Here is a 13,465-nt window from a genome sequence, read left to right as displayed (position 1 = left end):
GTAAATTGCTCCTAGTGTGTAGGGCATGGATAAGAAAGTGGGATAACATAGAACCAGTGTGAACGGGTGATCGATGGTCGACGTGCACTCGGAGGGCCGAAGAGCTCGTTTCCACTGTATCTCCAAAACGAAACTACATACGGAGATGCTTAAAAACAAGGAAGAGAAATTTAAAGTGAAAAATAAAAAGAAGCTACAGATGCCAGACTAAAACAGAAAATGCTGGAAACACTCAGCAGGCCAGGTTGCATCTGTGGCAAGAATCAACATTTCAGGTTGTAGTCACGGGGCATGATGAAGGGAATCCAACCTGGAATGTTAACGACTTCTCTTCCTACGGATGTTGTCAAGCCCACTGGGGGTTTCCAGCATTTTCTGCTTTTATATTGAAATTAATTTAAAAAAAGAGGGGGGCACCGGCTACCCAAATTGAATTGTAAAGTGCATAAATTGTTTGTTGAAAACAAAACCCACCTATGAATGCATTTGAATGGGTTGATAAAAAAAACATGCACATTTCAGAAGCTGGTAAAATTACTTTTAATGGCTAAATAAAATGGTTGGCTAATAGAAATCTTATGCAAGGCTAGAAAAAACTATAAAAGTTTATAACCCTAATTAAAAAATGAAAAAAAGACCAATAATCTTAGGCAGACGGTGCATCAAAATGGTGTTAAGACAGCAAAGTGTCATTTAGCAAAAGTCTATGATAAGGATCTGATTTAAAGCAGTCAATTTGCTTTGGTCAGAAGTATCAGACGAGGAAGCGACCAGTCTAACACCTTAGCGAGCAGTCTAACACCTTCCTCATTCAGGATATTGACAACGGAAGCATTGGAGGTGATAAGAATATTGCCTTCCATTATCTGCCCACCATGTAAATGGTAATATGTGACGACTGGTAAGCGTATTAATCGTTTCCCTTCATTTTTGGTAAATCACTAATTAATCAACACCTTTAAGTTTAAAATTGAATCACAAACAATTCCTGGCCTGTAATCTAACAGATGCACCACAGCGCGCCTACATTTATCACTTGCATTGTTGGTTGGAGGATTCTAACGCAACCACTGTCAACGTTTTAGCCAGTTCATTCAATTTGAAGTTGCAAAGGAATTGTATAATGCATTGATCGGATCCAATTTCCAATGGGACCTCCATTTTGGGGGAAAGATGCTATTAAGTATCAATATATTTTGATATATCCGATTAAGCCAACTGATTGCAAGACTAACGAGAATGTGCTTAAAGGAAAAGATTTAAGAAGCTTGGAAATAGACACCGACTACATTTTCCCCTGCCAACATAACCTGATTTTTCTCCAACTCCTTGGATCAGACTTAATGTCACTTCCCAGCTGTGACAACCAACCCTGGACTGCAGCTCAGATTCTGACTGTTTAATTTGTGTTACCTGGCAATCCTGTATTGCAAATATTCTATCAAAAATTCATTTTCACTGAAGTCACCTTAATGGTAAGCGATCTTTTAACAATGCGACTTAAATGTAACGATCAATTGGTCCCCACATCATATCATTTAAATTTACAATGGCATAATTAGGCAGTGAAACAATAATCAAATGAAATGTTTATTTAAAATCCAAATTTGGTTCACCAATCCTCTAATATTGAACTTCTATCCTCAGCCAAAATCTTTCAATGATGATATATACTGGGTCAATGAATATCAGGGAATGAAAAAAGAGCAAGGCTTACAAAAATCAAGGCGATGATTCAGAAAAAAACCTCTTACGATACAGATGTAATGCTGGTTACTATATCCAATTGCTTCTACAATGAAATAGGACTTCTCAGGGAATTGAACAATTTAGTTAATAACATTTGTTCTAAATTTCCAGTTTTCCTATAAATTTGTCCTTTAAAGCAATGCAAAATTACAATATTACCCACCCCTACTTATATCACTATGTTAATTTGCCTGGGCTCAATAGCAGAAGTGGTGAAATTACTATTCAGGATAATTTAGTACTTTCATTGCTTTTTGATAAATTGACCAACTAACGAACGGCAGCGGGAAAATCATGCACGAGAATATTAGTTTTAGGATACCACTTATTAAATGGATTTGCAGATTTACTGCTTTCTACAAGCAAACACCACAAAAGCATGTTTTAAGTCACTAGGTTCACTAATGAAGAATAACTAATGGAAATTTCCAGGCAACCAATTTTAGGTACATTCAGTGGAAACGCCAAAGTTTTTATGGATAAGCTGCAATAAGAGTATCATGCTTTAAAAAAAATTGTTTTAGCAATTGATGATGCTATCAAGCATTTTAAAATTTAGCAGAGACCAAACATAATGCAAGGAACCAGTAAACTCCTATTGTCTGTGTATTTCCGTCTTCTTACAAACATTATGTTGTAAGACACTTTGGTCCTGAGAAATAATGATGGATAGATTTATTCTGTCACCTAACCCTCATTAGAAACTAATCTGAAATCACCTCGACTCTTGCCTTCAGGAACCCGGCTAAAGTAAGGTGATGCACTACCTCTCTCTCCCCCTTATATGCTTTCTGTTACAGTGCAAATTCATAAATTTAAATCTACCATCTTGCGGAATGAAGGCCTATTGAGTTAGATTGAGGGTCCTTTCATTTATTGAAACCCTATTCAGATGCAAGAAAATATTATATTTCAGGACCTTCAATGGTTTACTGGGCCGAAAAATAAATATGTAATGAATATGATAAAAAGAATGGATCGACTGGGATTAAATTCACTGGAATTTAAAAATGATAACAGGGGATCTTATAGAAACATAAATTCTTAAGGGATTGGACAGGCTAGATGCAGGAAAAATGTTCCCGATGTTGGGGGAGTCCCGAACTAGGGGTCATAGTGTAAGAATAAGGGGTAGGCCATTTTGGACTGAGATGAGGAAAACGTTTTTCACACAGTTGTGAATCTGTGGAATTCTCCGTTCCAGAAGGCAGTGCAGGCCAATTCATTGGATGGTTTCAAGAGAGAATTATATAGCTCTTAGGACTAACGGAATCACAGGATATAGGGAGAAAGCAGGAATTGATTTTGAATGATCAGCCATGTGCGGTGCTGGCTCGGAGGGCAGAATGGCCTACCACTGCACCTATTTTCTATTTCTATGAAATATTAAATCATGCTCAAAGTGGTACCTCATAGTAATCAGTATTTATCACTTAAACATTAATAGAAAACAGATTGATGCCGTCTTTGATCGATAATTATGTATCCATGATCATATTTTATTCCTTCCTCTCAATCTGCTGAAGCTAACATTAGCATCCCAAAAAGTTACACTTGTTGAAATCAGCTAATTTAACCTTTTAATTATCAGATTGTGCAGCTTGATATATGTTTTGTGTGTACAATGTGAACTGCACAGATATTTTCATCTTTTGGGAAGAGATCTGGCTCTTTATCTTTATTGAACATTTATATTTTAATAAAATATTAAACAATTACCTGCAAATGCTGGGTAGACATTGTTTGGACCATTCAGCTGTATTGGCAATGCTGGAATGCTGGCAAAAAATGGGGGAAAAAAGTGCAAATTACTGGAATTGAAGGAGGAACTGAATAAGATAAACAATAATTCCTCCCAGTAGCTACTTATTATACTTTAAGAATATCAAATTACCTGGTACCTCAGTTTCTGCAGTGGAAAAGATGCTAACTACAGCTACAGGGAAAGAAGGACATCTGCATAGTTACAATGTCTTTCACATCCTTGGAGGACTTAAAGCACGTTTGAAGTGCATTCACTGCTGCAATACAAACAAATGCAGCAAGCTGTGTTACCACAGTAAGATTCTATAAACCTCGACAAGATGGATCACCTGCAAATCCTTTTGGTTGAGGTATAAATTGATGGCCAGAAAAAGCTTCTCAGAGCAGCACACGAATGTGTTCTATATTTTTAGAATAGTGTTTAATCTTAATGGCAGCTTGTTTGGAGAGTTGGTGGGGGAGGGGAGAGTGGGGGTGGGGTGAAAGCAGAAAAGAGAATATAGGGCTTTGAGTAAGAGTACACTGCACCTAAACAGTGCTGCAGACTGGATTGCACTAGATGGCCCAAGAAAATATATACACTGCAGTTTATAAATTTGGAATGATTGCCATTTACAAGGGATTTGAAAATATACCACTTGCAGTAATAAAACCTTTATTTTACATGTTATTGAGAGAGTAAAGTGAAAGCTGTACAATCCGGATTGTACAAACACCGAATTACATTTAAATCTCAGGAACTTACTTTGGAGGCAAACATATCAGCCACTTTTCATGCAGTAAAGCCCACAAACATCCAGAAGATAAACTTGGTTTTTATTAATTTTTTAAGATCTGTATATTGTCAGCAAGGTCAGCATCTATTGACAATCCGCATCTGTCATGGACTGATTGCCTCGTCAGGCCATTTCACAGTCAACGTTGGTGGGTCTGGAGTCACACATAAGCCAGAACAGCCTATGTGACTCAGAGTAGCAGGTTTCCTTCCCTGAACGACATTTACTTTATGGATTTATCTTTGCAATACTTTGTGCTCATCATTACAAACCACTTGTTAAAAATTCAACATTATTAACTGAACTTACATTCCATAGCTGCCACGAGAGTTGAACAAGATTTTGCCCAAATCCAGTCTTCTTATTTAGCAGAATCGAGTTTGTCACCCACAAAACCTGCTCTTTCCTCTCAGCCACCTAGCAAATCCAACAAAGACAATGAAGACATCCATCACCCCTCTCAACAGTCCATCAGGCTACTCCACCATGCTGAATACAATATAATTATTTTCCACTGATACTGTATTTACAGATGAACTAAACCTCAGAAATAGATCTTTAGGATTCATTTTCTTAACTGCTGGTTGCTGTTCTTGCTTCAGTCACCAGCTGCCATAACTATCACTCATGGGTCTGGTTCTGCCAGACTTGATGCCTTCAATAACTCCCAGTCAGCTTTCCTTTAACATTCTCAGTTTCTGGTGCTCTCTGGTGTGCACGAGTTTGCTTTGCCAAAGCCTCCAATTTCGAGATCTCAGTCGTGTTTAAATCCTACTGCATTCGACAGAGATCATGGTGCTTAAATAATTCTGATTGATTCTGCATCATCAATTTTTAACGTTTCAGTATCAACACGCATATCATTAACGGCTTGGGCACCAAACTGGGTTTCCCTCTCTCCTGCTCTTTGAAATTACATGTGGTGCTTGCTTTCATGCTTGTCATGACTTTTTCCCCGATTCATTAGATCGAAATAAGAGTGAACTCAAGGTTGCAATGGTGAAAAGAATGGGGTGAAGATGAAATAGATCAGCTGTTATGCTCTAAAAGCAGCAGACTGGAAAATATATGCTGGAGATATGCAGGCAGAGAAATTACTCCAGGATTGCTTGGAGTCGGCAGACTGGGCGACGTTCAAGGATGTGGCATCAGACCTGGATGTGTACGTCACAATTGTTAACAACTTCAAAAAGGAAATGTGTGGAGGAGTTTGGTTTCCACGAAAAGCATCCGAGTGTTCGACAACCAGAAGCCTGGGAGGAACCAGAAAGTCAGGATTCTTGAGGACCAGATCTTGGGCATTTAAGTCTGGCGACGCAGTCATAGGTGTCATCCGTGATGATGAAGTGCTTTGAGAGGTTGGTTATGGGGCATATCAAATGCCTGTTCAGCAAGAACATGGGCCCACTATAATTTGCCTATTGCCACAATAGATCAACTGGCGGTGCGACCCGCACTGGACGACTTGGACAATAAAAAACACATATATCAGGCAGTTGCTCATAGACGTAGCGCGGCGCTCAACACCATCATCCTATCCAAAAATGTTACCACATTCAGAACTGGGTCTCTGTGTACCCCTTTGTAAATGGATCCTTGACTTCCGCATCAACAGAGCTCCATTGGTACGAATTGGCAACAACCCTTCTTCCTCGATAACTATCAGCACAGGGGCACCTTATGGCTGTGTGTTCAGCCCCCTTCACTACTCACTAAATACCCATTACTGTGTAGTGGACACAGTTCTAACTCCATCTTTACATTGGCTGAAGACACTACAGTTGCACAAATTATGATAATGTCAGAGGAGAGGAGAGGAGGGGGTCGATTCCCCGATTGAATGGTGCCAGAACGTCAGTAAAACGGAGGAATTCATCGTTGAACCGAGAAGAGGTAGGCTGAGGATCCACTAATCTATCTTCATCAAAGTGTTGGTGTTGAGAGTCAACAATTCCGTTCCTAGCGTGCATATCTCTGAAGATCTGTCCTTGACCCAGCCCATTAACGTCTTTATTCCTTGAGAAGACAGAGGAGATTCGGTACATCGACAAATACTCTCCTGAACTTCTACCGGACTAGATAGAGACCATATTGACAAGTTGCATCTCAGCCTGGTTCAGCAACTCAAACGCCCAGGAATGAAGATTATAAAAAGTGGTGAATATTGCCTGGTCCATCATGGTACTCTCCTCCCCACCATCCAAGGGATCTATAGAGCTGCCATTTGAAAATGGCAGCCAGCATCGTCAAGAACCCACACCACCTGGCCATGCACTCATTTCATGCCTGACATCAGGAAGAAGGTATAAGGAGTCTGAAAACTGTAACCTTCAGGCTCATGAACAGCTTCTTCCCACAATCATTGAACACTGTGAACTTCAACGCTGAACTATGAACAGCCTGGGATGCATTAGGAACTTTGGGCTTGTTTTGTTTTTGCGCTATATTCAATTTATTCATTTATTGAACTTATTTTCTTTTTGTTTGTTCATCACACTATCTATCGATTACTGCGTTTACGACCAGTTGTGCTGCTGCTGCCTCAAGTAAGAATTTCATTCTTCCGTTTTAGGGCATATGACATAAACCACTCTTGAGATGGTGACTTAGTTCAAGGTCTGTAACGCTGCAATGATGCTGGGCAAGAAATCATAACTAAAAACCAAGAAAAACTGCATAAGGTAGTCAATATAAATGGAAAATACCAGGGTAGTATGTTTTATGGGGTAGCAGCAAACGTTCCTTCAACTCAGAAAATGCTTTGTGCAATTATCAAAAGATTTCACCAAGTCAGACAGCGCCTATGAGAAGAGGATCCAAGTTAATGTTTAGGTCAGTGACTTTACATAGGAACTGGGAAAAAATAAATATAAACAACCATCACAATGTAGGGAGGTACACAAAAATGCTGGAGAAACTCAGCGGGTGCAGCAGCATCTATGGAGCGAAGGAGATAGAAGGGTTTCATCCCGAAACGTTGCCTATCTCCTTCGCTCCATAGATGCTGCTGCACCTGCTGAGTTTCTCACAACATTTTTGTGTACCTTCGATTTTCCACCATCTGCAGTTCCTCTTAATCACAATGTAGGAATTTGGAGAAGGAGAAAGGAAGGATGGTGAAAAGAAGGCAAGATGAAATGACAAAAGGAATGATTGTGCAAATGTTCTAACAGGACATTAAGAGCCAAAAATTGGTGGTTAAGAAGGAAGTTGAATAATTGCCTAAAATTACAGTAAGACAGAGGCTGGAAACCAAAATGAAAGTGGAAAAGATAGAAATGCTCATTGTTTGAGACTGTTGACCTTAATGTTGAGCCAAGGCAGCTGCAAAATCTCTTGATGAAAGATTGTTCCTCAAGATTACATTGACCTTCAAAGGAACAGTACAAGAGGCCCAAGGAAGATAAACAAATGGGAATGGGTGAAGACAGCAAAGCGCAGAGCCACTATTGCAGACTGAACAGACATTCTGTAGAGCAATCACCTAATCAGCACTTGTACTGCTCAATGCAATAAAGACTATTTAAGTAGTATACTATAATGAGTGCAATGCAGCTTAATTTTACTTGGCCCCTCAAGCCTGCTCTTCCATTTAATGTGATCAGAGCCGATCGGAATTTAACCTCAACCCTGCATTACCATTTACACACAGGAACCATTCACCTTCTGCCTATCATATACAATTATGAGAGGCATAGAGAGGCTAGACAGCCAGAATATTTTACTCAGGATGGAAACAACAAATACTGCAGGGCATAGCTTTAACATGAGGGGGCCAACGTTTAAAGGAGATGTGCAAGACATTTACAGGGAGGGTGGCATATGCCTGGAATGTGCTGCCGGGAGCTGTGGTTGAACCAGATACACTAGACTAACAGCTTAAAAAAAAAACTTTTGGCTAGCTACATGGTTCTGCAGGGAATGTGGAGGGATGTGGGTACTATGCTGGTAGATAAGTGATGACCTTGGCATCATGTTCGGTACTGACATTGTGGACTGAAGGGCTAGTTCTTGTGCTGTGTTGTTCTATTTCCTGGTATCAGCCAGGCAACAATTTGGGCATTTGACTGTGGACATCATTAGCTTGATCTCATCCATACCCTAAGTACGCCCATGCAGAAACCGTTGAGAATCAATTTTAGTCAGGAACAACTGGGAATTAAATTTTAGTCTATAAGTAGTAGCTGGAGGTAATCTGAAACTTAAGCAGTGCTTCAATGCTAACCTTCCTTCTATAAATCAAGGAACGGCATCCATTTCAATTACAGGACGTTTAACATTCCAAATCGCACATAGGTTGTTTAATATCTCGCCCGAACAACACTATATGGGACCAATCACTCGGCACTGAAGATGCCGACCAAGATTTCTGTAATCGGTACTTAGGAGTGGCACTTGCTCCCTTCCCTACTGAGCCCGAGCCCATGAGTGATACAAATGGAGCCACAGCTGACAAGTAGCCCACAAATACAGAGACCTACAGGTACATGTGTAAATGCACACCATCAGAAGCAGCAGGGAAGCAAAGAATACCAGAAGGAAACAAACTTTAAAGGGATGAATTGACAGCAACTTTTATTTCCAGTTTGTTAGGCAATAAGTCATCATAAGATTGTAATAGATAAGAGTAGAATTAGGCCATTTGGCCCATCAAGTCTACTCCACCATTCAATCATTGTTGATCTGTTTCTTCCTCCTAGCCCCATTCTCCTGCCTTCTCTGACACACGTACTAATCAGGAATCTATCCATCTCTGCCTTAAAAATATCCACTGACTTGGCCTCCACAGCCTCTGTGGCAAAACAATTCCACAGATTCACCACCCCTCTTACTAAAGAGATTCCTTTTCAACTCCTTCCTAAAAGAACGTCATTTAATTCCGAAGCTATGACATCTAGTCCTAGACTCTTCCACCAGTGGATACACCCTCTCCACATCCACTCTATCCAAGCCTTTTACTATTCTGTACTTTTCAATGTGGTCCTCCCCTCCTTCATCTAAACTCCAGCGAATATAGGCCCAGTGCCGTCAAACGCTCATCATATAACCTACTCATTCCTGGGATCATTCTTGTAAACTTCCTCTGGGCCCTCCCTGGAGTCATCTGGCGGCTCTTTCGGCTCTCCAAACGTATTGAAATGTTTTCAAAAAACTGCTGTTAATGTTCAAAATTTGAATACATGCAAACACACTCTCAGAAGTCAAGTCACACGCAGTTCTCTGCATACTGATTCTACAGTGCCTGTGCTACAATGTTGAGCACTTCGTACAGCTCTCTAGCGCTAACATTTGTTCCAGAAACTATGTAAAGGTTGCTGAATTCCACCGATCATGTTAGAGCTAATCTGAGACAGAACGTCTGAGAAGTAGATGCATGGTAATACACTATACTACATGGTTGTCAAATCTGGGACCTAAATATTCAAGAGATTCAAGATTCAAGAGAGTTAATTGTCATGTGTCCCTGATAGGACAATGAATTTCTTGCTTTGCTTCAGCACAACAGAACATAGTAGGCATGACTACAAAACAGATCAGTGTGTCTATATACCATTATATAAATATATACACACATGAATAAATAACCTGATAACGTGCAAATAACAGATAAAGGGCTATTAATGTTCAGAGTTCTGTCCAAGCCAAGTTTAATAGCCTGATGACTGTGGGGAGGTAGCTATTCCCGAACCTGGTCGTTGCTGTCTTCAGGCTCCTGTACCTTTTACCTGAAGGTAGCGGGGAGATGAGTCATTGCTAGGATGGTGTGGGTCCTAGTCTGTGGCTAGGATGGTGTAGGTCCTGTGTATTTAACATTTAGAAAAGTCAGGCAATAAAGAAAAATGGACATGGGAGGAACATCTGTGCAATAGTTAGAACAGATTTTGGCTTGCCTTATAATAGAATTAGCAGAGGCAGAAAACATTAGTAGGTTGATTATATGCCTTTGACTAGTAGTGTTGTAGGGTGCAGAATAAATTAGGAAATTAGATATGCATGTAACAAGAGTAATGCAATAATCATAGGGGACTTTAATTAGTACTTGCAAAGTACAGGGCAAATGCCTGGAATGCATACAAGATTATTTGTGAAATAGATTACAGAATTGGCCTTTTAAAATCCAACACATAACACCAAGAAATAATGAATTTATAATCATTGCAAAGGAGTGGCCTGGAGAGAATAATCATAACATGACTGCATTGAATTCAAACGTGACGTAACTTAATCTGAAACCAAAATGCTTAATCCAGATAAGGGAAAGTAGGTGGGTATGAGAGGCAGGATGAAAAGGACAGATTTGGAAATAACATTAAAGGATATGAATGGCCATGCAATAGCTAGAATTTACAGAAATATGACGCGTGGGAACAAATATACAAAGATGCAACAGAGAAAGTGGTTCAGCAATGGATTACAGAAGAAAATGAATAGTATTAAATACTAAACAAAAAGCTTGCTCGAAATGAACCCAAGGACACGATGATCTCCCCAGGGGCGATAATGGGTGCTCGGATTATCATTGGTAAAAATGTTATAGACAAACAGGGTCAGAGTGTTGGTAAAGAAATCAGAGGCTTTCAAATAGATCCGACACAGGAGGTTGTTAAAAAAAATGTGAACACATGGAACTGAATGCAACATACAAACATGAAGTGAAAGATTGTGAATAGATAGATAACAAAGGGTACGAATAATTGGGTCATCTTTGGATTAGCAGACTACGACTACAAGTATTGGTGCTTGGACTGTAACTATCACAAACTGGCCCATTGGCGCAGAACGTCCATGTCAAACAGCTCAATCTATTAATGTCCAAGAGCATTATCTTGTGCTCGATACCAACGCAACCTATTGTATGAATGAAAGATGATCCGGCAAGCTGAAGATGTTATTGAAACAACAATAAAGACTGATACACACAGGTATGAGGAGAGAATAAACACAAGAAATGGGAGAAGTAGACCATTTTCACTATTTAGTTAGATTACAGCGGAATGGTGGCTGAAGCATTAAGGAATACGGAATTTCAAAAGACATATGAATCTAGGACTATCTTAGTAAGAGATACGGTTCTTTGTGATGGTGCTCATCTCTTAATCATTGGTCTTTGCTAAGATACAGTCCAAATAATTTTTCTATAAGCACTGGGGATGCATGTCAGCTTTTCCCTTTTACCCATCACAACACTTCCCATTTCCAGCAGTTTGGCCTCTGCTTGTGCATTTCAATGGACTGTTTGTTAACGAGCCCACACCCAAGACAAACTGTTTTGTTCAGAAGCCTACTGTCATCAAAAATCTCTTCAATGCATGCCACATCAGACTCTTGTATTCCATTCAATGTGCCATCACTATTATCTATTTTATCTTTTTAGCTATTTTATCTTTTTATCCTTTTGTTATTTTATGTTGTATGGTGAGCCAGATGCAACAACATTTTGTTCAGATTTACATTTGCTGGTGTATTTTTGAATGACAATAAAGTCTTTGATTGATTGATTGATTGACATCACTCCATCATAATCTTCAGTGCTGACTGCATTTAATTGCCAAATTCCAATTAACTCGCAATTCTCCTGAACTATAAAAGTTTATCCAAGCCTTGAATATACTAAATGATACAGCATCCACAGCTGTCTGGAATAGACAAGAACAATGGTCCAGAACCAAGAGAATCTCTTATTAATGTCAATTTAAAAACCTTTATCTCCAGAGTATCTCCTAATTCTAAACTCCTTCACTAAAACCAACTCATTGTGACAGCTCAGAATCTTAAATTTCACTAAAATCATATTATATTCCTCTAATCTACAGAGTATATAGTCTAGTCAATCTTGTCCCAAAGATCTCTTAATATCAGGAATTAATCCAGTGTGAAACCAAAAATGGTGGAAATATTCAACAAGTCAGGCATAATTTACAATGACAGAGAAACAGAGTTACCACTTAAGGCCAATGACCTCCTGTTAGAACTTTTGAAAGTTTCAGTTCTGATGATTATTGACCAAAATGCTAACTGTTTTTAGCTTAACAAACACTGTCTGAGCTGCAGAATATTTCCAGCACATTGTTTTTATTTTACATTTCCAGCATCTGCAGTTTAATTGTGCTTTTTAGTTAATTTAGTGAACCCTGAAACACTCCAAGGCAAGTATACCCTTCCTTAAATATGAAAACCAACCCCCCAGGAATCTATTAAAAAACATGTGAGTAAATGACCGTTTTTGGTATAGATTCCTTCATTGTCATTCAGACATTTCGGTCTGAATGAAATTATGAAGTCTAATAATGTACTGAACGTTTAGGGACAGAACCTTCAGCTGACCAGCTCCAAAATGGGAATGGCTAATTAATTGGTTTCAATTGGATTTGCTCAATTAAACTTCAATTAAAGTTGCTCAATTAAAGTTAGAAAGGTTCCCATGCACCTCCTCTAACAACCTCATCTACTGTTCCTGTACATTGGTGAGACCAAACGTAGATTCGGCTAATGTTTTGCTGAACACTTGCACTCCATCCGTCTAGGCCTTTGGGATCTCCTTGTTGCCAACCATTTCAACTTCTCTTCCTCTTCCCCTTCCCATACCGTCCTGGGCCCAGTCTGTCGCCAGCAGTATGAACAATGAAAATGAAATCCCTAATTTTAAGTAACTTCATCACATCCCTCCCCCTCCCTCCTTACCCCTTTCCGCCTCCATAGTCATTTTATCAGTTCCACAGTTCCCCACGTCGTTTCCTTTGAGATCACACCTTCCCTGGCCAACAATGGACCTACCAGACAAAGCCCTGCCCGAGGTCATTTGCGGCCATCCCTGACTTTCAGACTGAATAAGGGACCCGACCCGAAACATCACCCATCCTTTTTCGCCAGAGATGCCTGACCTTTGAGTTACTCCAGCACATTGTGCCTCTCTTCAGCATATAATGAGTCAGGAGCAGGTTCACTTATCCACTAAAGAATCTTTCCACAATCTCCCCAATGGAGACACATCAGGCGTAATTCTTGCCAAGATTCTTAACTGAAACAAACTCATTCAGAAAGCAAGACTACATTGTTCCAAATTTCCCCAGGCGGGCAGAATTACCTTAGTTCTGGCACTTTGTATTCTTTCACTTGGGCAGAACAGCAAGTTCTGTCACTTATGCTCTGGCAGGTCACAGCATTCTGCTGTAAAA

General features: G+C 39.7%; 1 protein-coding gene across 2 annotated transcripts in view; it reads right to left on the bottom strand.

The window, feature by feature from the left end:
- The window catches only part of dtx2 (deltex 2, E3 ubiquitin ligase), a 44,367-nt gene that overhangs the window by 15,896 nt on the left and 15,006 nt on the right, over positions 1-13,465 (bottom strand). For both annotated transcript variants that reach the window (XM_055657914.1, XM_055657915.1), the window contains exon 3: positions 3,469-3,527. In XM_055657914.1, coding sequence (XP_055513889.1) covers positions 3,469-3,527 — 59 coding nt within the window. The remainder of the gene's footprint in view (positions 1-3,468; positions 3,528-13,465) is intronic.

This window comes from Leucoraja erinacea, chromosome 28 (genome assembly GCF_028641065.1).
Source record: "Leucoraja erinacea ecotype New England chromosome 28, Leri_hhj_1, whole genome shotgun sequence".
Lineage (NCBI taxonomy): Eukaryota > Metazoa > Chordata > Chondrichthyes > Rajiformes > Rajidae > Leucoraja > Leucoraja erinaceus.
The sequence above is the reverse complement of the archived record's forward strand: the minus strand, read 5'-3'. Positions and strand labels throughout refer to the sequence as shown.